Raw genomic sequence first — 24,569 nt, forward strand, 5'->3', positions numbered from 1 at the left:
AATGTTCCTAATTTATTCTGCCTCGCTGCTCTTCTGTAAAGAGGGCGGGTCACTACAGAGCAAAGCATTTAGTTCAAAAAGAGTATTGTGAACTAATATAAAAATTCAACATACTACCAATGCAAGACTTCTCATTAGCCACTGCAGTCCCTCAGAAGTAACATGATAGGAGCTTTTGTTTACAGGATACCGCACAACATTCTTTCAAGCATTCACTCTCTTTTACCGTGTCCCCTTGAAAAGTTTTTGGATAGTCAATAGCGGCACCGTTTAAATCCCAATCTAGGTCAGAGAGAAATTTTTAACCGTATTTTGGTTCCTTACTTTGTGCTTTCTCTTTTTACCTTTCTTTGTGACTAGGGTGACAGGAACAACATTTTATTCATTTTTACCACAGGAAGGAAAAAAAAAAAAGTAACATAGCAGGAAAGGTAATGATTAATCCATTCTGCAAGAAAAAAAAAGAAGAGTTCTGATTGTGAACTTGCTCGTATTATCTAATCAGTATAAATAGAAGTGTAGTCAGAGAAGGCACAGGATGGAAAACTCATGATGAATTGTTAGGGCATGTTGCTGGTTCTGTCAATGCCTGCAGTCAGATGATTTCACTGGCTGTACAAGATGAAATCTCATATTTCAATGTATAAGTAAAAGTGGCAAAGTTCAGCTGAAGCAGGGACAAATACAAAACAAATTTTGTGTGTGTTTGTAACTAGGGCACCAGAGCAATAGAGGAAGCCAAAATGAGCCGGAAAAGCAAGAGGAGTTTAAAGGAGAAATTTGCCTTGAAGAACAGCTTGGCTAAAGAAGCCCTCTCAGAATTCCTGGGAACTTTTACAGTGATAGTAAGTGTCAGCTGCTTTCCTTTCTTCCTACTAATCTCATGTTGGACAGTGCTTGTAAAGGGACGTGTCTGCTTTTTCTTGTACTGTACCAGCAGTGTGGTTACTGCCTGACAAACATTGTACAGCCTTGAATGAATTGCTCCTGTTTCTGGTAAGTTTGTAATTCCTTTCTTCACCTGACGTAATTATCGCTGTCTATAAAAAAAACAGATAGCTTTATGTATTACAAACATCTGATAAGCATTTGATTTCATGTAGGAGTAGAATTTCAGTGAACTACTACATTCTGAAAAATGCCAATATGCACAGTGAATGTTAATAACAATCTCGGTTTTGTTTTTTTTAAAGCTTAGCCATTTATTCTGCTTTCACTTCTACGCACAACTTCCATTTGCTTTAACAAACATACTGCTTTGCACATTAAGAGAATTTTAGCTGAGTTATTTTCCTGTGCAATATAGAAATTTAGCTGTGTGATTTGTAGTGAATTTATTGGGAGTTGCACTGCCGAACCTTCCGAGATTTTTAAGTTAACTATTTTTTGTTTTGTTTTTAACTGTACTACACAAATGATGCAGTTCTCCGTCCTGTAGTACTGCTACAATTTAGGTAAACACCAAAGCTCCTCATTTTCAGACCTCCAGATTAGTTTTACTTAATTTCTTGCTCAATTTTTCTGCACATTTTGCACTGGGACCAGAGCTCTGCCCTGTGATTAACCAGGGTAGAGAGCAGGCTCAGTACAGAGTTGGAAGTCAAGCAGCTACAGTGTTTATGCCAAACCTTCTTCCTCCTTTTATTCTGAACAAGTCTTGCTTATTGCTAAATATTTCATCATAGTGAAAGGACAGAAAAAAATAAGGGGGCATAGTAGTGACTCAGTATATTTTATAACTGTAACTATATTAGCTAGATTTCAAGTAAGTAATCTAAAAAATTCCAGTAGCTCATAAAATAACATGAAAATAATGGTCTTTACTACACTTCAGCCAACTGAAATGCACAGGCACTAAAGTAACATTATTCTCAAATTTAGTACCATCCATAAGACATTTTACAGTAAGGAGAACATTTAGAAGCAAGGAGCACAAAGCACTTTACAAACAGTAATGAATCAAGTGTCACAACACCCTGGTAAGAAGGGGAAATGTCATTATCTTCATTTTATATATTAGCAAACCTGATTATAGCAGACTGCACAGGAAGTCTGTGGCAAGACTCTGAATATAACCCAGATCACCTGACTTCCAGTACTCTGTCCTCGCCACAAGATCATCCTCATCTTTCCATTAATACAATTAAGCAAATGAAGGAAACGTATTAAAGTGCAGATTAGACCGCAAATGCTATTATTTAATGTCCTGCTACACAAGGCTAGAAGGAAATGCAAACCCAGAGCCCATTTTCTAGTATATTCACCATATGAATATAGTAGAAAATGAAGCTACAAAATAATTGTTGATAACCTGAGTTTCCCAATTCTATTTTACCCTTTCTAGTCTCAGCCTTGGTTTAAAGCAAAGAGCCTCCCATGGATTAAACCGCAGCTTTCTCAGTGCTTGGATACCTCAATTTATGTCAAGACTGCATAGCAGCAGCACAAAGTGTTTATTGTGAAGAAACTGACTTTTCTGCTGTTATTGATTGCTATTGCTTTTAGGCTGTGTCAGCTAGTAAGCAGTTTCTCTTTAAGAAGAGATAAATATTAAACCCTTCACTTAAATCTGAACTAATGAAAGGGACACCCTGGTAAGTCAGAGGGCAGAAATCCTTGAAAAACAGACACCATGCACGCAAAAGTGATAGCTTTCTTCTACCACCCTATTGCTGTGTCTTAATTCTACTACAAAGTAAAAATGAGATGAGAGTTCAAGGCCTACAGCACAGTTGATTCAGCTCTTTGCTGAAAGCCTTTTCATGTCCCTGTGATAGGTTTTACAGTCTGTGGGGAGCACCTGTGGCAAGGAGCAAGGCAGGGAGGAACCTTTCTGTTACCCACAGGCTTCATCTGGAATTCAGTGCTACCTGACCCTTCCTAAATCTGCAGCCAACCTGGCACCTCTGGGCGTCAGCTGGGTGAAATTCTGTCCCCCCTAAATTACCTATTTCTATTTTTTCTGGAGAACAACATCACAGACCACGTACTATTAAGAACTTGAACTACAATCTTTGGTAATTGTCAAGCTGTGCAACACAATTTTCCAAACCGGAAAATATACAAACTGTAAGATTCATTTCAGGACATCTGGAAAGTGAGATAGGTCATTAGGCAACAGCCTGAGGGTCAGAAGGGCTCCACCTACAATGTTGAACAGATTTGAGACAACAAACCTTGAGAAAGTCACTGAGTATACAGGATAACATCTCTTGGTCATCCCTACTTAATATGTTGTGGTTTGCCTCGCAGCACAGTCTCAGAGCACATAAACTGAATTCTTTTCAGATGAAACTAAAGTGAAAGGTGAGCTCCAGAATCACAGCAAATGTGCTGACCATTAATGGATGCTCAGTCCAGCAGATCAGGAGGAGATACTCCTAAGTAATCCCTCCCAAGATGTCCATAGTCAGGTTCTCTGAAACAGCTGCTTGCACTGCAGGACTCGATAATACAGACATAGTCTCTCTCTGCTGACATAGTTTGTATTTCATTTTCACTCTCAAGAGCATCTTACTAAACAGTTTCCCAGAAAGGAGCTGCGCAGGAGCCAGTATCTCCTAACTCCAGAGCAGGAAACAGAACACAGGCTTCCATTTAGCATCTAAGGACAACTGGGTGGTAGAAATATTCCTATCCCAAAGCTCAGTCTCCAGGTGGAGGTGGGAGCCTCTTGCAAAACTCCCACTGAAGCAAATGTCTGTGTGTGCATAGAGGATGCAGTGCATGGAAGTGAATGGACCGCATGACACCACATGCTGCAAACAGTCCAACTCAAGAGAAGGAAAACTAATTATCTTTTGCTCATTAAAATATTTTCATCTTGTTTTCATATTCTGAACACTTCATTATCTAAGTTATCACTCCTACTTTGTTGAGGAGTTTAGTCTTGCTTGAAAAGTCTTTTAAGTATGACACTCCATGGATTTGCTGAGTCCAGGAGATGAAACTTTAAACAACATCTTTCTATCTTCCTTTTTGTGGCCCTACAGTCCAATGCATGTTAATTACAATACTGTACAGTAATATATATCTCTTATTCCAAACATGCATTAGAATCCTCATTACATGATGTTATTACATGAAAACAAATGCAGCTTTTGATCATTTACTCCTTAAATAAGTGTTTAGCATTTAATACAAAATTACTATTTCTTTGTACAGGATGAAACTGCTTACAATGAGTTTTGTTTAAGGTACAAAATTAAATAACAGTAGCCTGTAACAGCTACCCTGTTTGCCATCAGCAATGAATTTCCCGGAGTACATAATCTTATATAATTAGCTCTTAATGAACTTATATTTGTTAAAGCTAGATAAAAAAGGTTATGAAAACATATTTATAATTGGTATTTTCCTATGCCACTCAGCAGCTTTTCAAATGTTCTATAATGCTATGAATACCATGGGCCTTAGCAATGTGTGCACTCTGAAAGGTAGCTCATATGTCACAAAGATCCATACATTAGGATCTCTAGCAGCAATACTATAGTACAACCAATAAATAATAGAAGTCATTCATGAACCAAATGTCATGGAATTTAACCCTGCACTTCCAGGCCAAAACCATTCTTTTTATGGGAATAAGATGCTTCTTTTCCCCATGACCATCGACTCAGAGTTCTGTTTCTGCAAATGCACCAGTTGCATACATTTTGACGGCATGACATCTTGCTAATGGTTCTGCTGAAGATGTGCAAACTCTTCCTCTTTCTTGCTGCTGTATTAAATCAGCATTGCAAACAGAGAAGTGAAAGTGGTAACCAAGACCCTTAGTTGTGCTGAGGTTAAGGAGGTGTTCCTGCACACTGCTATTATTTCTACAATTTTACTATTATCAAAATCAACATTTTTATTTTCCTAGACAACATTCTTTAATTCTGCTGAATAGCTAGCGGCATGAAAGAACTGAAAGGAAGATTACCTAATTGTTCTCTTACCCTGAAATGTTTATCACAGCAAATAATTCTGAAAAGTCACAGGAAGGCTTTTGTTTTCAATACAAACTTAACTTTTCCAAGTATATGACATTTTAAACTTTCAGGTGACTCAGATGTTCTGTGTTGCATGAAAGTTTTAAGAGAGAATTATCTCCAGTTCTGCAACATCAGCCCCAACAGGTAACTCAGCTCTCATTGTTCAACCAAGAGGTTCCAGTAACTTGAACTTAATTTTCTAAGACCTTATTCTGCAGATGCATTTTTTTCCAGAGAGTTTGCACCTACAGGACCAAAGTGTAGGCATTCTCCCTGAGCCTCACAGAAGACTTGCATCCTTCCAACACTCAACTATAAGTGCAAAACTTGAATTTAACATTTTACAGACATGAATTTACAGACTGTCTTTTCAAAAGTTTTGGAAAAAAATAGGTCATAAAAGTAGTAACTTTTTAAAACTGTCATAAACAGTTGGAGAACAGAATAAAATCCAATAGATGCGGTTCACACCATACAGAAGTTTATATCTTTGTGATCTCAACACTTGAATAAACCATTCTGGCTAAAAGCAACTTCTAGTGAGCTCTCCAGTTTGTGGTCAGGTTTCAAGGCAAACCTGACTCAGTTCCTCTAACCTGTTCCTCAAAGGCTTCTTTACTATTAAGACATTCAGCTTCTTTCTCCTGAACAAAACCCAGTTTTAATTGCTCAGAACCTTGTGCCTCCAAGCATGAGGGCACAGCAAAGATCCAGCCACCTCTTTGCCCCTTTGCAAGAGGCCACGTTTCACTCCTGAAAGTTTGTATTTGAATATGAAATGTTTAATTTCCTTTTTCTCCTGAGTTTCTAAAACTGAGTAAGAGAATAAAAATAATCTTCACTGAAGAAACTGACTCAAGCCAGTTGCCCTATATAATTCAGGAAAGAAAAACATTTTAGCATTTTTAGATGAAGAGTGCAATATTAATCATAATAAAATATGAGAGAATGCAGACCTTTGCATTCTCTCTAGGTGATTTCAAGCTTTTATTTGTCTCCTATTGCATGTGCAAAAGCAATAATAAAAATTTAAAAGCATCATTTTATATATTACAGCATAGTCTGTCCCTCAATATTTTCACTGTATTTTTTCCCACAGAGCAATTTGAACCAGATCTTTATGTTTTAAAAGCTTTGTATAAACAATTCATCCATAGCCTTATTAAATTTACATTCATGTCTCCAAGTAGTAATGCTTTCTGTCATTAAAAAAACTGTTTCAAAATGGCAATCATTTTAAGGCTTATGTCTATACTATTTAATTAGCTAAATGATAAGTTGTTTGTTTCAGGTTTTTTTTTAAACCCTTATTTTATTAGATAGCAAGTCTGCAAAAAATAAAGGGAAATCCATTTGAACTCAAGAGGATATTGTTTGTGTCCCAGGAGATCATCAGGAGAACGGATATAGCAATTTTTTATTACTCCAAGTTTGATTAAATCATAACGTAAAGAAATCTCCCCTGCCCCCACTGAAATATTTAATTAATGATATATTAAGAACCGTGTGTTTTTAAAGTATTTAAAAATTACTTGACTGGTAAGCTGTATTTTTATCTCACCTTAAAAATTTTAAGTACTATCTGATCTAACAAAAGACAGCAAATATTAAACATAAAGCTAGATGAAAATTGCTCTTTCCTGGAAGGAGTTTCCTGCAACTTCAGTTCTTTCAGAACTGATGCCCTGAGTTTTCTAATGTGTCTCTGGTTTTTTGCTGTTAACAATACCATTCCTACTGAAAGAATCCTTATGAACCCAGTCTGAATTAAGGCCCTACATAATACATGAACTAGCAAAAATAAGGTTTTGCCTGGAAAGAGTTTCTAATTCATTATAAACCAAATTATTATGAAATTTAACAGAGAAATTCTTAAGCAGACTTGCTTTGCAAATAAAGATATTGTAAATGAAATTAATTTCTAAAACATACTCTAAATTAAAGACCTTTAGAAGGACACCATCAATTTTGTAATCAGCCTCTTATCTGAGAAGTTTATTTACCACTTTTATAAGCAATACCCAAACTAACCATCTATGGAAATGTTAATGGGGGATAAGGAGAAGCTGACAAGACTACAGAAAATGACAACCAACCCTCTATGTTTTCATGGGTAATTTGGGTCAACGAGATCCCTACCTGCAGTGAAGAGCAAATGCAACCACCTCTCCCAAATCCAAAGGACTCTCTGGCTCTTCCTGCCTGTATACTTGCTTTTAAGGACCTAAATACACAGTGCTAAGTCTGGCTGCTTGGAAAACTCACGGAGGTTTCCCTAAGAAGTGAAATACCAGGGCTTGCTTTCATGTCCTGGAGTGTCCCAGCAGTATCTCTCTGCCCCTGAGGTCCTGAACAGGCAACTTCAGGCTAGCAGGACACTCAGCACGAGCACACAGCCAGTGTCAAACACGCTGCCCTGCCCAAGCGCCTGTCCCTGCACAGCATCGCGTAGCAATGGCTGCACGGGCGGCAAAACCAGGAGCAGTGCTGCAGGTCCGTCCAGCCTGCAGACAGGCAGCAGCCAAGGCGCAGGCCAGCAGGAAATGCCTGTCTGAAGATGAGCAGGAGAACATAGGTGGGAGTGTGGCGGGGGAAAGGGGCAGGGTTGCTGCCTTCCCCTAGCAAAAGCATCCTCACAGAAAGAGCTGAATTGGTGGAGGCATCCTTAGAGATTCTTCATAATTAGCTGTGGTTGTTTAAGTATGGTTCTGTCCTGAAGACTGGCTAAAATACAAATTCTGAACTATTTTCCTAGCATTTCCTGATTGAAAGTGCTGCTGGCTCCATATTCCTTGTAGCGTGCTGAATTCTTGTCATCTTGTAGAGCACCACCAGTTGTGCAGCCATTGAAGCCAAACTCTGCCAGCAGGGACACCCATGGTACCCATTGCAGGCATGTAACTCACCCCAGCTTGGCAGCTGCCGATGTACAAACTGCAACAAAACACACACCAGTCTCTGTACTGCTAAAAAGCAGGAGACTTGGCTGCTTCTCTAATGTACAGTAAGAGTGCATGGCTACAGATGCACACTACCACTAGATGCGTTTGATAAGGGGCCTTTTTTATATCAGCATTCTGCTTTAAGATGTCTAAAGCTTTACAGACCATACAGAAAAACAGATTCCATAAAGTTCTGAATTCAGATCTTGCAAGAAATCTTATTTACACTGAAAAAATACTATTACAAGCACTTGCAAATATCCTGAAAATAGCAGAGAAGGAGGCAAAATTATCATCAGTCTCCGTGATAAGTGGGATAGAGATAAAGATCTGCAAGCTTCCAGGGAGTAACAGCACATTATGCTCATTGGAGGCCGGTTGTTTTCCTTTCCTAATATTACCCTTGTTACTCAAGACAAAGAGAAGGATCTAATGTCTATGAAGCAAGTTTTTTGGCAAAGAATGTGTAGACAGTTATTCCACACCCAAATGTGTTATGACAGTAATGTAATTTGTGAACAAAAAGTCAGAACTCCAGTAAATTTAGGCAGATCAGACTATAGACAACTGCTAAGATGAAAATCTGGTAACATAAGATAAAGATATCTGGCTATATTCTACTGTAAATTAAACTCCCATCAACTCCATGTGCTTCTATCAATAAGTTTGTGTGGGTGCAGCTGATTGCTGAGGTTGGCTTGGAAACTCAGAATATTTAGTTACAACTTGACAATCTAGTTAGTCTTAACTCAGCCAACCAAAGATTCACAGGGTATTAAATTGCTGCTCATGTAATTACATGATTAGGTGATAGTTTCCAATTATGTCAACCTAGCTACAGTACGTATGAGAATTTTTTTTTCCTCTCCTTCTTAAAACAACAGCAGAAGGTGAAAATATAACCATAACATGGTTTGGATTTGCAAGTTCAGTTCCCAGTTTCCCCATGCCAGAATGGGCACACACTGGCTGTGCCTGCAGTAGTGTTCATTCACCAGACATGAGCAGACAGACATTTACCAGCATCCACCAAGCAAGACACCAGTGCAGCTGTTTGAAGCTGGCTTGTATGCCTTCTTGTTTGTAGAGTCAGTTTGCTGAGACTGGTTACACAAAAATTGAGTGTCTGGAGTTGCATATTTCCTTGTGATGTGCAGGGCAGAAGCTACTATGCCAGAGGACTACACAGCTGTTTCTGTACTGTTCTCCTCAGCTCTGGCAATCAGTGATGGGGGGCCAGAGCCTTCCTCTCTTATTTCCTTCCCTTTCTTTGTGAATTTGTAGTTGATATACACAAACATGGTTGCTGTACCTTATCCTTTTCTATACCCATCTCGTCAACTCCTTTTCTCTTTTTTCATCATCCTTATAGAAAGTAATATTTTCAAAAGAATCGCCATTTCTTGCAATCTGCAAAGTTTTGTCTGCGCAGTTTCAGAACACAACTGCATATGTGTAGATCTAAGTGTCTGCCTGAATGCAAACTGCACCTCTGTGTACTCAGGGCCCCAGAGCAGCCACTGAACTCACTCCAGCTCTGAGCCATGTCTTTCACTAAATCTTGCTTGGTGCAATTTCTGGAATACTCCCTTTGAGAAATCTGGCAAACGAGGGCTAGGGCATGCCAATTCCACCTCCTCTAGACTTGTGTCCTAATCTTGAACTTTATAAATTCCAGCACACCCATTCTTTCTGTATTAATTAAACATTTAAAGAGATTATGCATAGAATTGTCTTAAAGGAAGCTTTAAAAAGTCTTGTAATGCCAGCTATGAACAATTAAAAAGTATATCTGTATGTACATCTGTGCTGACAACTTGAATTGCTAGGTACATGATACTAACAGCAAGGAGAGAATGCCCAACGTAAGTGTGTGTCATCCCTTGCACAGCAGTTGGCTGCAGCATGGAATATGTTTTGTAGCTCTCAATTATACAGTCCAACAAACCACTGCTGTCTAACACCACCCTACCCTTATGCAACCTTACAGCTGTAACTGGCACCAGACAGTTTTGTTTGCTTGCATGATTATAACCTCAAGGCAAGAACTGCACCTGGGTACATGACACAGTCTCAGGGCACTCAGAGACTCCGTCTGCATTGCAAAGCTGGTTAAGAGCGTAATTTTATTGAGAGATTTTCTGTCACCTTTTGGTATTAGTTAAAACCCTTGGGGAAATAATGAAAACAAAACTATGATTTCACTTGTTTAAATTGCATCAGTTTTAGTAAGACTTGCTTGTTAAACCTCAATCACCAAATTTTTTGGTATTTCTAAGAGAGGAGACATTTTCCCACTACTTTTGCAGTTTCTGAATGTAACTGAAAATAGACATTTCTAAAAGAACTAAATTTTATGTATTCAAATACACATAGTTAGGAAGAATATTTGCAATACAGTCATTGGTGACACACAGTAATGGCAGAACACAAAAATGAAGCAAGGAGATTAACCAAAGCAACTGCATTGGCTAAGATGGAATGATTTTACAGGAAGAAAAAAAATCAGAGTCTCATGTACCATCAAAGGAGGAATATACATATAAAAATATATATCCAATTTAACATCAAAGTAATTAAGGGTGCTCAAGGTAAACCTAGTCACATCCCAGAAATTGTATTATTAAGATCACTTAGAGTTGCAGAAAAGCAAAAGTTTTCAGAGTACAGATATTATTTGGGTCCTTATTCAGCAAAGCATTTAGGCATATATTGTAAAAGGAGATTTTCAAGGACACAAATTGATTTCTGCCAGAAATGAATCAGCTAGCCTATCTTAAACTAAAGCCTTTTGTACCTTTGAAAAATCTTTCCTACAAACTTTAATAGGACCTAAATATATGCTTGAGGCTAAACAGAAATTTTAGAGCTGAATAAACATTATCTTAAGCGTACATTTGCTGAACTTCATGCTGAGAGGAACCAACACAAATTGGAAGCTAGTTTAAATCCATTGAGAATATTCCAATGTGAACTATTCAGTTATCCCAACTTCAGTTAATTGTTCAAACTGCAGAGTCAACAAAATATTTTGATAGAGCAATATATGATACCAAGGCAGCAAAATAGGAACACACACACACACTTATCTCCAAAAAGTTGTCTTATTCCAGAGTTTCAGCATTGAACATTAAAAGCTTTTTGAAATATCTTTCCTGACATTTATATTTTTCCTTTTGTTGCTTATAACAACAATCTTGAACTGCAAACTTACCACACAGAATTAATTCCCTCTTCACTTTCAGATGCAGAGCTTAGTTGCAGAGGCTGACAGATCTTGTTTAGACTCCAAGTTCTGACTTGTATGCCATTGTTGTACCTGAAAACGGTTTTCTGGGAAGGGAGAGGTCCTTATTAGCAGACATTATCCCCGGTCATGAAGGAGGGGACAATAAAGAGTGAATGTCCACTGCGAAGGCAACAATGACACATGTGCCACTAATTTCAAATTCTAGCATTGTTTCAATATTTAACAGCATTTTCAGCTATTCCTGGACAGCAGGAGGAGTTGCAAATTAACCAATAACATTTGACAGACACTCTCTCAGTTTTACATTTCTCTTTTAAAATACAGGTGCTTGGATGTGGGTGTGTGGGACAGGCTGTCCTTAGCCGAGGAGCCCATGGTGGGCCCATGACAGTATCGCTTGGATTTGCAATGGCAGTCACCATAGCAGTGTATGTGTCTGGAGGGGTTTCTGGTAAGTGACTCTTTTTTTTCTTATATAGCATTTATTGCCATGGTTCTAAGGCTACCCTATTAAGTTACCTCCATTTCATGGTATAAACAATTATGTATCTAGCAAAAGCAAACACAATTACAGCAGAATCTGCATCTAAGTTTCTCTAGTAAATCTTTTGTGTTCTTTTTTCCTTCTGTTCTTTGAATTTTACAAAATCTTCCACCAAATTCTGGTCTGAACTACAGTGTGCAAACCTTGGCAGACCTCTGGCCTTTATCAAAACTGGCCTGTGCAAACCAGAAGCTGCTTGGTCTTGTTCTGAAAGCTCTGTCAATAGACACGATCCCAGACAGCACAGGCACTGCATTTAAGGAAATAACCGTGAAAAGCTTACAGAATCCTGATACTCCAGTTCTTGTAGAGGCAATTCTTATCCTTCATAAAGTACATAAAGTCAATCTGGACAGATATCTCTAGGTATAACTAGACCATTATACATAGTTGCTGTAGTGGAAACCACTGTGGCCGTTTCTCTTCTCTTACAAATTCTTTTAGAGACACCATGCATGAGGAGGTTTCTAAGTTCCCATTAGAAGGCACTCAAGATACTAGCAAACAGGCAGTCTTGTTCCTGCCATTGAAAGAGAGCAGAATCGTTCCTTAATACTACACAAAGTTAATTCATTCCTATTGTCTGAACAAATTTTAAATACTGCTTTTGGTTTACATGTAGGCAGGTAAACTCTTCTAATGCAGTATCATGAAAAAAACCTGTAAAGACACTTATCTGTCCTATATTTGCATCTTTAAGGGACATTCATCTCTATTATATAGAAGATTAGAGTTCAGTCCCAGCAGGGCAGAGCAGCTGCAGATGTTGCAGTATTGTGCTTCCTGTGGTTTTCCCATGACAAAGGATTCTGCATGCAGTGCATTTTCTCTGTGGAAGAATAGGAACAGATATTCCAACAGGATGTGACTGTCCAACATATGATTACTAACGGGCACTTTAGAATATCAGTTCCAATACAGAATTCGTTAGCAAATTCTGTGGTTCTTTGGCCATGAAGTCTCCTGCTTAAGTCTGCACACTTGGCGAATTTGAGCTTTCATCTAGGAAAATTCCCTTTTTTGCCTTTCCTCAATGTCTAGATAATTTCCCACCATTTTTTCCAACTTAAGATTTCAAACAAACTCATGACTGTGATCACTGCAACTACAAAAGAATGGGGAACACACTGTCCAAAGTGTACTTCTTTTTTTAACCAGGAAAGTACCAGCGGCACAGGAACTTCCATATGTCAGCATGAGAGCTTTCAACTAGACCCCTCCTTTCCAGATTCAATGTTAATCAGACATCTCTAATATTATTTTGACTTTTCCTGGCTGTCACAATCACCTTCTACTGTATACAGGTGAAGAACAATATCAGGTGTTGAAAGAAAGGAAAATTATTCATTCCAGACAGAGTAAAGAACAAAAGACAAGACAAAAAAATTATCAAAATCCATATGAAGGGCTGCTAAATAAGGTGCCATCCATCTGTTTGCTCCGTGCTGAAGAATTTGAAACACAGTGAGGAGTTCAAAATTAATTCAAGACCGGTGCTACTAGGTCAGAGTTTTGGAAATGATAGAAAGAAGGTTTTATCCAGCTTGTTATCTGTGTTTGTCAGTTCATTATGCATCAAAGGTACCTGAACTTCATAAGATAATGACTCACTGACCTAAAGTGCAAGCAAACACAGAAACTGTACTTAGAGGCCCTTTCTCCATCGCTAGCCTTGGACAGACAAAGGTCATGCTCTTTTAGTTATTTTATTAGAGACAAAGGCCATATTTTTCTAATAACCATACAGGCTGAAGTGAGACTTTACCTGGATGGTAAGCAATGGATCTGCTATGTCCTTGCAAAATTTGGAGCTTATTGTAGTTTTACTGTGGAGTATTGTTTAATTTGTTTATTTATTTAGCAATTTGTATTTCTTCAGTGTAAACTACACATCTGTAAGAAACAAAGTTTTCCAAAACCATCCAATATCTTTCTGTGTTGATAAAAGATGTTGAGGGAAGTGACTGGCATGTGACATAATAATAAATACATTTTAGAAACTAAAATTGTCAGGAAGAGTTCAAATGTTGCTGAAATCTTTTCCATGTGTGAATTTAGCTGTAGCTACTCCTAAATACAAAGGAAGGAAACTCCACAGGAAATAAAACTCTGTTTCAGTGCAGCTATTTTATCAGTCTCCTTATTGTGGACCCTTCACGGGGTGTAAAAGCTTGATGAAAATGTGTGATGAAGAACTGTACATTGCTGTCCCCTGATGCCATCCAGACATAGGTCACCTACAGTCAGCATGAAGCTGAACAGCCCCATACATTATTTTATATTCATGAAAACTGTGTTCCTAAGTAACCCCAGGTTGAAGACAGGGACATAAACATGACTAAAATCCAGGGCAGTCCAGTTCTGCCTCCAAATATACGAGCAAACCAGTAACAGTCCTTAATGTTAATACATGCTTGCTAAACCGAATGAATGTTCTGTTGCCCCTGGACTCCCTTGAAAATAAAGGCACAAGCCCTTGAAGAACATGAATATGTGCAGAATGACGGACCTTCTCAACACAACCGATAGGGAAGATTTAGCCTTTTTCTAGAAAAGCTGTCTATAGATCTATAGTTTATATACTGCAGGACAGCAGTCTGATAGGTAACATGGTCTGTGAACATGAAGCAGGAAGGTGGATCTTGGTGGATACTTGCTTTTCCCCTGCCAAACTTTGTCCGACTTGTTTCAGTTTAATTGCAGTCAGCATTTAATTGCAAAATAACAACTAGAAAAGCATGTACTAGTCTCGTGCTCAAAAGTGCTCACACTTTTACCAACCCTTCACTTATTCTCATGTATCTGAGTCACCCATATAACTTATTTTGTGATCTATTTTTCAGGTGGTCACATAAACCCAGCCGTTTCATTAGCCATGTGTGTGACTGGAAGATTAAAATGGACCAAATTACCAGTTTACATATTAGCACAATTCCTGGGAGCATTTGTTGGAGCAGCGGCTGTCTTTGGGATTTATTACGGTGAGTACACCTTAGACACGTCCAGAGGACAAACCAGAGGTCAGGCAGTCTCTGAAGCCCCAATTTTTCAATAAACGCCAAGCAGGCAGAGGACTGTTCATACAGGGCTAATGGCAGGACTGAAGCTAAAGCCAGAAAGAAGAAAGGAAGAAGTATGAAGAGTCTGATGGAAAAAAAAAAAAAATGACTCAAATATTCCAAGTATCCTACAACTTTTCTGAAACACTAATATGCCAGGAAATGTTCTGAAATTTAGAAAAATTATTAATGGGAAATCAGATACTCTGAGATCATGTATTTCTCAGTAAGGACTTTAAATTACTTAATAGCCAGGGTATAGGGCTATTCATCTTCCAAGCAAATTAGAAACATTAAAGACTTGATCTAAGTGCCTGTAGGCAAGTATCACCAACGTTGCTCACTGAGGTTACAGGATATGAGATCAAGTCCCTCCTGACTAAACTTTAGACCACCCTAAAGAGGTAGTTTTCCAAGGTAGAGTGATAAAGGAGTCACATATTAGAAGGGGAGGGGGGTGGGGTGGAATCTTGCCCCTATCCTTGAGGCAAGTTTCCTTTCCACAGTGTGCCACAAAAGGAAAAAACTTGGCTCCCTGACTTGATTAATCCACTGAGTTGGATCACTTGTTTATCAGTTGGATCACCTATTCCAAAACTCTGCTTCTACTGTCCCAGCCCATCCCCTCCAAAGCCTCTCTTTTATGGACATTATGTCTCCACACAGTGCTGGGTCTAGGTGCAACAGAGAAAAAAAGAAAATGGAAATGCCTATTGTAGACTAGTTAGGTGCTCAGTTTCAGTAGTAATCACAGACAAAAAAATCCTTGGGAACAGTGGTAACTGTTTTGGTTTTGGTGGGGTTGGTTGGTTTGTGTCTGAGGAGGAGGTGTTTGTTAGTGTTAGAATTTGGAAACACTGGGATTCCTGAACAGAATTTCCATCTGAATCCAGTCCTCCTCTAGCCAAGACAGCCAGGACTGGGGCTGTGGCTGGGATGCAGCAGTACATCAACATGCACGTGGGGTTAGGGGCGGGTTCACTGTGTCCTGCCACAGCAGATAGGGAGCCACCTCAGGGGACCCAGGGCGGGGGTTAGGGTTACAGACTTCTTCCTGTTATTCAAGAGTGCAGGATATTCTCATATCCCTATCCCTGCTCAAGTACTTTGCCCTCTTCTTGTTCTTATTAATTCCCAAACCTCTTTTGTGCTTTTTCCTTCCTGCAACTTGTTGGAGTGTTCTCTACTCATTGAGGTCCACTGAAAACTTGCTGGTAGAAAAACAGACATAGGAGCTCAACACCTCCACCTTCCCCATGCACATGTGCCTGAGCTACACGCTTTCCTTTTCAGCCATACCCCTGAAAGAGTGATGGCATATACATGCTAGGCTGCTGAACAGAAGGCCGTTGTAAAGGTGTACAAATTAATTCACAGCTGAGAAATTATCTTTTCCTTAAAATTTTTTTTTTTCCCCTCTAACAGTTAAATGCAATAAAATAATCTGATACTGCAACAGAGGAAACCTGACCAAAGTAAACAACTAAATATTCTCTGCAGCCATGCTGTAGCCTTGAGCAAACTAGAAAATACAGGAGTAAGGTGTAATGGATTTGTCTGCTAGTTTCAGAGTAAGCTAACCCTCCTCTTCCATGGGAGATGGGGAGCTTCTTTCTTTACTCACAAGTATCACCTCATCACTGAATCCGTTAATGAAATAAGTGCACAGTGTTTGTTATTCAGGTCTGTTTATGTAGATTATTGAGTGTTTCATCTTAGTGTCTAACATTTCAAGGCTTGTCAAGGCAGCAAATTATTCTGACATGGAAGTCATATTATACTACTTAAAATAACATAACTATGCATGTATTTACAATATGCAGAAACCTCTACTATATATATAAAAATACACTAACTTAGATATACTAAGAACTAGCCTCTCCCCTCAGATGACTAGTATTGCAGTTGGGTGTAAAGCCCAAGCAGAGTGACAAATTCAAACTCCTTTAGAAGAGGAGGTCTCTGAGGAGACTTCATTCCCAGAAGCCATTGCACAACTGTCAAATGGAACAGCACTAAGTCCTGGTGCTGGTTATACACAACAGTACAAGCAGGATGCTCTGCATTTTTCAGGGCATCGTGCCAAATATAGCACCTCTCACAGAATAATGCAACTGGGTTCAGGATCAGAAAATTCTCCCTGGCATTGAGCGTGCAGGAATGAGCAGGGGATAAAACAGCCCAATTTGAAAGCTGTGATACATTAAACAAGGTATAGGAGGAGAGATGAGACACAAGAGTATAATTAGTATATCACCTCAAATCCATTAACTAAGCTCCCAGATAAAATGATCAGCTTCAGTTGAGAACATGAAGTGCACAGGCCTATCACATACATTCTCGTCCTAGAAAACCTAGTGTTTATGCAGAAGTACAACCAGGTAATGGCTGTTTTCTATAGATGCCTTTATGGAGTTCAGCAATGGAAAACTCGAAGTCACAGGACCTAACGCAACAGCACATATCTTTGCAACATACCCAGCTCCGTATCTGTCCCTCATTAATGGATTTGCAGATCAGGTAAGGGCACTTGCTGTCTTGAGTCTACAAATTAAACACACTGAAACCTGTAAAACCATGTAGTAAAAAAAGGAAAACCTAGATCTCTAATGGGTATGACAAATCTCACCATTTTGGTCATTCATCAGTGTGTACAATAGCAATGAGAATGCAATGCTGTTTGTGGGGGGTTACACTTTAGTCATATTTTACAATCAAGGTAATTTCAAGTAGTTCTTTCCACATACATCATATTAATTGTTGCACTCTACTCTTCTTTAATGCAATATATATGAGATTTTCCTCAGCATAAATCCTCCATAAACTTCAGCAGAGCTATGTCCACTTACATCAAAGTCCAGCCCATTGTGTAGACCTATTATTCCTTAAGCAATATGTAAGCAGTCAGATTAACACGCCTTGAACAACTGAGTTTTCTGCTACTATAAGCCTCCTCTCTAACCATCTATTTGCAAATAGATTTGTAATATATTATTTTTTACATAACTGAGTCTGAAAAAAAAAAATCTTCATTTCTAATCTGTATCCTCTAATCCCACTTATCCAACTGTGAAAAATGAAGTTTCATATGTTCTATCTACTTCTAACCAATTTACCTGTCTTTTTCAGGCATACATAAAACAAATATACTGCATAAGTAAACTATGAAAAACTAGAGATTGCTGGAGCACAGGTCTTAAAGATTGTGAAATTTGGCTTCAAAAAAATTGAAACATTGTTTTGAACTTTTGTAAGAAAGACGAATCTGATTTCTGCTTTGCATCAGTCAGACTTTTCCATAAGATCTTTTTGCCCATGGATATTTTAAAATTAAACCCAGATGAAATAAAAAATAATTTCTAAAACACCCAAACATCAAGTCAGTATAGAAGTTGAATGTTTTGACATTGCTGAAACTTTTGTCTGTTTTCCCCCAAGTTAATTATTAGCAAAACTGATATTTACAAAGCACTAGATTTAAGCAGAGCAGCATTTCCATCAAAGTAGTTCCAAGAAAATTTCCTTCATCAGCTCTATTAGCTTATGCAATACAAAGTTCACATTACAGTTACACATGCAACCCTAATTTAGGTAATTCCTAATTTTTAGCTGTTCAGTTTTGACTGTGTAGACTTCACTTTTTTTTTTTTTCCTTACATTATGCAATGCCTGGATAAAGAAGTGCATATTTAGTCTAATTTATCAGTGTAAGCTACATTCGCATAAAACACTTTCATACCAATGTAACTGGTTGTTTGGCATAGCAGAACTACCAAAACTCAAGTAAATTGAACTCTTAAATTGATAGGAACAAATGTGGAAACAAAGCATTAGACCTTACACAGGAGATGCCTTTCAAATCCTCTATTCTTTCCACAACAGGCTGCTGCAGATTTTTTTTTCCAAGTGTCCTCAGCACATTGCTTGCCATGTTCTTTCAGCATAGGTATCAAAACTTCTCATTACTGTGAAGAAGAGAGGCACTAGGTTCCAAATTTTGCTATTCTGTATAAATCTAAATACCAGCCCTAAGCCACCACAATCCACAGAGCTGCCATGCCCCCTCTTTTCATTATTGGAAGGAATCTACACATATTCATTCAATATTCTTTTCTGTCTATTGGCCAGGTGATGTCAACTGCTATTCTTCTTCTGGCTATATTTGCTATCTTTGACACCAGAAATAACAGTGTACCAAAGGGCCTGGAGCCAATTGTAGTAGGACTTCTTATAATTGTTCTTACTTGCTCCTTGGGAATGAACAGTGGCTGTGCCATGAACCCGGCCAGGGATTTGGGCCCAAGGCTCTTCACAGCCATCGCAGGATGGGGGATGGAAGTATTCACGTAAGTATCCCTGGATATGAAGTAAAACGCTCTTGGCTAAAATTGCTTCCTAGGAAAGCAAGATCCTGATTCAACATGGTACCAAGTCATACTTTATATACATATAGGTAATTCTTTGCATACCACAAGCAGCTATTCATGCACTTTAAGCCAGACATCCTCTAGGAACTGGGCTTTAAAAGGATTTCCTGCTCCTAGGGCAAATCACATGAGCATTATCTCTAAAATCAATCATCGTTTCAAGCAGAACCTTCCCAAAATATTAGGGATTCTTAGAGGTCACTGAAAATATAAGAGTGCTTTCCTCTCTTGTCCTGCAACCTTCAGGAAAAAAATGAAATCGTGAGAGAGTTAGGTGGGAATATTTATTGGGTGCTGTAAAAACACAGACATATCAGATTGATTTAGCCTATTATTACTACTGAGTTATTGCAGAAATATACAACAATCTGAAAGCCTGACTTCCTGCCTGGGAGCAAAGGAGTGAATACAGGAACGCTCCCTGCGTTTTCCCACACTTGAGAGCATACTCTCCAGTCCCTGTGCATGTGTGCGCGCACGCACACACACTCTTGGCTGGCCAAATGCACAGCTAATTAGTTGCACATCAAATCCACAGCTTACACCCATGCAGTGTAAGAGGCACTCTGGGACTTCTAAGTAAGAGTAATCTGTCATCAGGAGGTAGGTATTTTGGCTTATTTTTGTGTAGTTTGTTTTTCCAGTTATTTATAAGTAGGAATCCCCAGAAGTACTGTAGACCACCAGAGAATTCTAGTTAATAGATTTCATTTTAGCTACTTCACCAAGTACAAATAATCTGTAGTTATTTACTATGACTTCCATCTACACAAATCATGTGTCTCAGTAGAGGAGAGCAGTAGCAAGGCTCTTCTCGTACAAAAAAGCTAGGCAGGGCATAGAAAGAACAAGCACACAGCCACGCCACACACCAGGTTCAAAGCTCGGCTGTAACTCAGCTCTGTTTGGCCGCTTGTGGGAGCTCAGCTCTCTAGCCCTGTTACCTCCAAAATCTTCTTCCCCAGCAGCTATTATCACTGTAAGATTAGACTGTAATTTTTTTAAAAACAGCAGCCCACAGAATTACATCTCACCTAGGACTCTCCTCTCACATGCCTATTTAATTATAAGTAGTCGTTGACTGCAATGTTGATTATAATGTCACGCGCTATAATCTGCAATATATTATGAAGTTGGCTATTACGTTGCTGAAAAAGTTTGGAAGCCTGATTGTACTGTGGTCTATTCACAGAATACCTGTAAACTCCCATCCTCTCCACAAGTAAGGTCTTACTCATTTACATTTAAGATATTACAAGAAAACTCTACATCTGTACCAATATGGGTTCTTCCCTGATTCAGTTTTAGGATTTGTATGCAGAGAGGAAATGCATTGCCACTGTAAAGACTGTAATAAGAAATTTTAAAATGGGAACATAAGAAAATGAGATAAGAGATCTCTGGCCATTTCCAGAATAAACTTATAGCAGTCTCAGGGATGTATAAACTGAGGAAGAAGCCTTCTTCCCTGCCTTCAGTTATAAGGTTACAGCTATATCAAGTTCAAGGGAATGATACAAGAGGAATATGTTCTTATCTATTTACAGCACAGATCCAGGTGGGACTTAGGAAGAACTTTTTTGTTAGGTAGCTGGAAGCTTTGGATCAGTTACAGGTCATGGGAGGAGTCTGAATGATTGTGACTGGGATCCCAAATGCTCTGCTGGCATTACATGTGCACGAGAGACTTGAGTGAGGCAGCAACAGTTGACAGCTAAACCTTGGATGTCTCAGCCTAACTGGAATTTGCAACCTGAGGCAGGTGGTTAAGCCCTCTACTAAAAGGTATGTCCAGGAACTGGGACCTAAGCATGAAACATCCTCAGTGACATGGAGTGCTGCACAAACCCAGCAATAGGAAATACTGAAAAGACAAGGAACATTAATTGAGGTGAGGATGGAAGCCTCTCACAAGGTGACTGAGTCATACTCCATCTGGGTCAGAAGATGTTTGAGTGCTGCCTACAAATCAGCCAGGGATCATCAGGAAGCCTCACTTTAGAATATATCAGATACAGAAGGATGAGACACTACACCCTGATCCCAAGCAAATGCTCTAAACATCGAGATAAGCAGTTCACAGTGGGAAAATCCCCTCTACCCTTCTCTGTGCTTGCAGGTCCAGTAAGTTCCGGTTTTATCACATTCTCAGCATGGTGTGGTTTCCCTAGTCAGTGCAATGGGATTTGTTTTGGTTACAGGCTCCCATTAGAAGCTGTTCTGACTCACTGCAGCTGGAAAGATGTCTGTCCAGTATCCTATGGAGAGCACCATTGTGCACACAACAGCTGCAGTCAGCACCGCAGCCTGCTCCTGCCAACTGCTCCTCAGCCTCCTGGGAGTAGGTGCCACATATCACAATTGCCTTCATTATTAGAGAGCAACTGCTGACTTTAGAGATCTAGGTGTTTCTAATGATTTGTCCTAAAACCACAGAGGTAACCAGCACTCTTTCTTAAGCACATGCTTAATATGCTAATAAGCCTAAGAAAAGTTTTGGGTAGTAAAGTTTTGTCTGTAGTGAGAAAACAACCAGAGCTTTGCATACAACCAACTCTGGATTTTGACAAGTGTAGCAGAGCATGAGATGGCAGTGAGAGAAAGAAGCAGCTCTACAGAACCGTATTCCGCAGCAGCATGGGAAGGCAGCCGTAGGATCTTTCCCCGCGGCTGACGCGCAGCGCTGCCGGCTCTGCCTGCCCAGGGCAGCCCGGGGACGCGCTCCGGCCGCTGCCAGCGCGGTAACGCTGACACCTCGTGGCCGCCGGCCCCGCCGGGGACACGTCGCCCGAACTCAGCCGAACTGCATTTTGGAAAGGCTCAGGAGATGCACCTCTTGTCTGCACAGGGATTTGGATGGCAAAGTGGCCTCTGAAATATTTTGCGTGCTTCCCGGAGCACAGGACAGGAGCCAGACACCTTCCACTCTGCTGAATGCCTGAACTACCCTGGCATTGCTGCCAGCAAACAGTGTTATCTCACTGTCCCGCAGCAGCTGGGTAGGCGAAAAGTGTATTTGCAAGTCTAAAATGGGCCAAAGTTCCCAGTCCACGTAGCTTATACACTGTAGTTCCCCGGGAGTTTTTGCCGTTGACTGAAGTGCCACTTGCCAGGCCTGTGCCCGTGCCTCCTCCCCTCCACAGCCAGCTCTGTCCTGCTCTGCCAACTGCAAAACCACCTGACAATGACAAAGGCATAGCTGGATGTCTTTCTACTAACTTGGCAGCACAGTTGTAAGCTAGGGCGTAAGGGAATGAAGGTGACTTCAGTGAACTCTGTTTGTCACAAAGAGTTCTTGCTCCTGTGTTGATGAAGGAGGATCAAGTGTCATAGAAACGCGTAACTCAGCTGTGTCCTGATCCCATTTCAGCTTTGGCATTGCCCTCTGGAAAGACTTGACACCCATCATCTTAGCAGAAGGTGTCCAAAGCACAGCTGACAGCAGCTGCTGCAAATCCAGGCCATGATTTGGAGGAGGTCACGCCAGAGCCAACGAGGCACGTGTCAGTTCACAGAACAGGACAAGAGAAACCTGCCAAGAAACACCTTCGTTGTCTGCCCACATAGCTGCAGAGACATACACAGAGGAATACATACAAGTATTAGATACAGATTTTGTTGTGCTGATTAATTCAATAAAACCTTAGGTCCACGCTTGTTCCAGAAATTCAGAGGCTCAACAGACATTCATGACTAAACAATAAACAGATCTATAAGAATCAGTAGAACAATATTGGGAGTTACATTATATCCTAGGGGCAAAATCTAAATAATTCCAAAGGCAAAACATACACAACCAAAGCATTTCTGAAGGAGGAATAACATTATCATCAATAGAGCACTGTGAGATAGCCCTTGTTCTATTCTTGTGTTGTGACTTAACCCCAAGTTCACTTCTGCATAAATTTATACAACTGAGTGCTGAATAATTATCCTTGGAGTTTAAAAATTCTTCTGGAAGCTTCCTGTAAAGTTCTTCTCACGGTGAATTTGTCCCTTTTTATTTCTGAGAGAAAAAAATTATTACCTCTCTGTCATCAAAACGTACGGAAATTGAGGTGGCTGGGTTTTCAGTGCAGACTCACATATTCAATTAATACTGCATGTTATCAAATCAAAACATCTTCGTGCACCAGTGCTGTTAAGAAAGCCTCTGCTCTGAAACCAGTGCTTAGTAATTCACTGTGAATATGGACCTGCAGGACAGGGAGGGCATTTCTACAAGCCCAGGTCTCTTGAACAAAGAGTTTGCTATTTATTGTTTTGTATTTTTAGTAGTGACTTGTTTCTTTAAAAATGTTCAGAAACTTACACATTTAAAATTAAATCCTAGTAATTATGCAAAGTGAATGTAAACATTTCAGTGGAGCCAATATGCCAGACTTATTGAACACAGCAATTCTAAGAAAGATGAAGTTTTAGGTGTATAAAACTTCTAAACACTTATTTACCTCTTACTGAAAGACCCCATATTTTAAACACAAAGGCACTATATCATGAAATTTAAATCTTGACCACTCTCGTCAAGTACAATCCACTTTACAGTCACTGTGTTTTATTACATTCCTTAAGGCAAACATGCTCAAAATTGAGTATAATCTATTTTACTTGTCAAGAGGAACACTGTTTATACTATTGCAGGCCCGAACTTGCAAGTCTCCATGCAGATGAGATAACCCATTTTTGCAACATACATTTGCATTAATCACTTCCAAAAACCTATTCATGAGCGTCTGGCAACAGTATCAGTCAAGATTGCTGTGCAGTAAATATGTCCCAGTTCCTTTCATTGTGAGTCAATGAATCCCATTTTCCACGAGGGAGACATTATCCCCTGCCCCCAAATAGACATGCAGTAAAGAGGTCTTATTTTCTAAGGTGAGAGTACAGCACACAGCCCAACATGTCTGGAGGTTGTTACTTGGCATGTACAGAACAGACAGGGGTGTCATCCATGTACAGAAATGTGAGACAAAATAGCAAGGTCTGCAGTACAGCAAGTGTCACATCACCATATTCATTCGGTGCCAAATACAAGGTAGGGCGTTCACTAGATAAACAAATAACTTTTCTTCTTTTTTTTTTTTGGTGTTTTACAGAGCTGGAAATAATTGGTGGTGGGTCCCTGTAGTTGCACCTATGCTGGGAGGTGTACTTGGAGCAATGATCTATATTGTTCTAATTGAAATTCATCACTCAGATACACAGCCGGTAGAAGAAAATGATGTGCATGGTAAATATGAACTGACCAATATGGAGTAAGAAGAAATTTTCTCTCTCATTTTGTTGCACTTTTTACACAAATGATTTGTTTGGACCATTTTATAAAACCTGTATGCCTCAAATAGAAATTTATATTTCAATGCAGAAA

The 24,569-nt window shown here is 39.4% G+C and overlaps 1 protein-coding gene across 1 annotated transcript; it reads left to right on the plus strand.

Moving 5' to 3' along the window:
* Positions 1–743: 743 nt before the first annotated feature.
* AQP9 (aquaporin 9) lies at positions 744–24,569 on the plus strand (the record flags this gene model as incomplete). Its single annotated transcript, XM_080351129.1, has 6 exons — positions 744–845; positions 11,493–11,619; positions 14,556–14,693; positions 17,173–17,291; positions 18,900–19,117; positions 24,298–24,569. The coding sequence occupies 6 exons, from the start codon at positions 744–746 to the stop codon at positions 24,458–24,460; spliced, it is 867 nt and encodes a 288-aa protein (XP_080207255.1). The 3' UTR covers positions 24,461–24,569.

Source organism: Nesoenas mayeri (assembly GCF_963082525.1).
Source record: "Nesoenas mayeri genome assembly, chromosome: 11".
NCBI lineage: Eukaryota > Metazoa > Chordata > Aves > Columbiformes > Columbidae > Nesoenas > Nesoenas mayeri.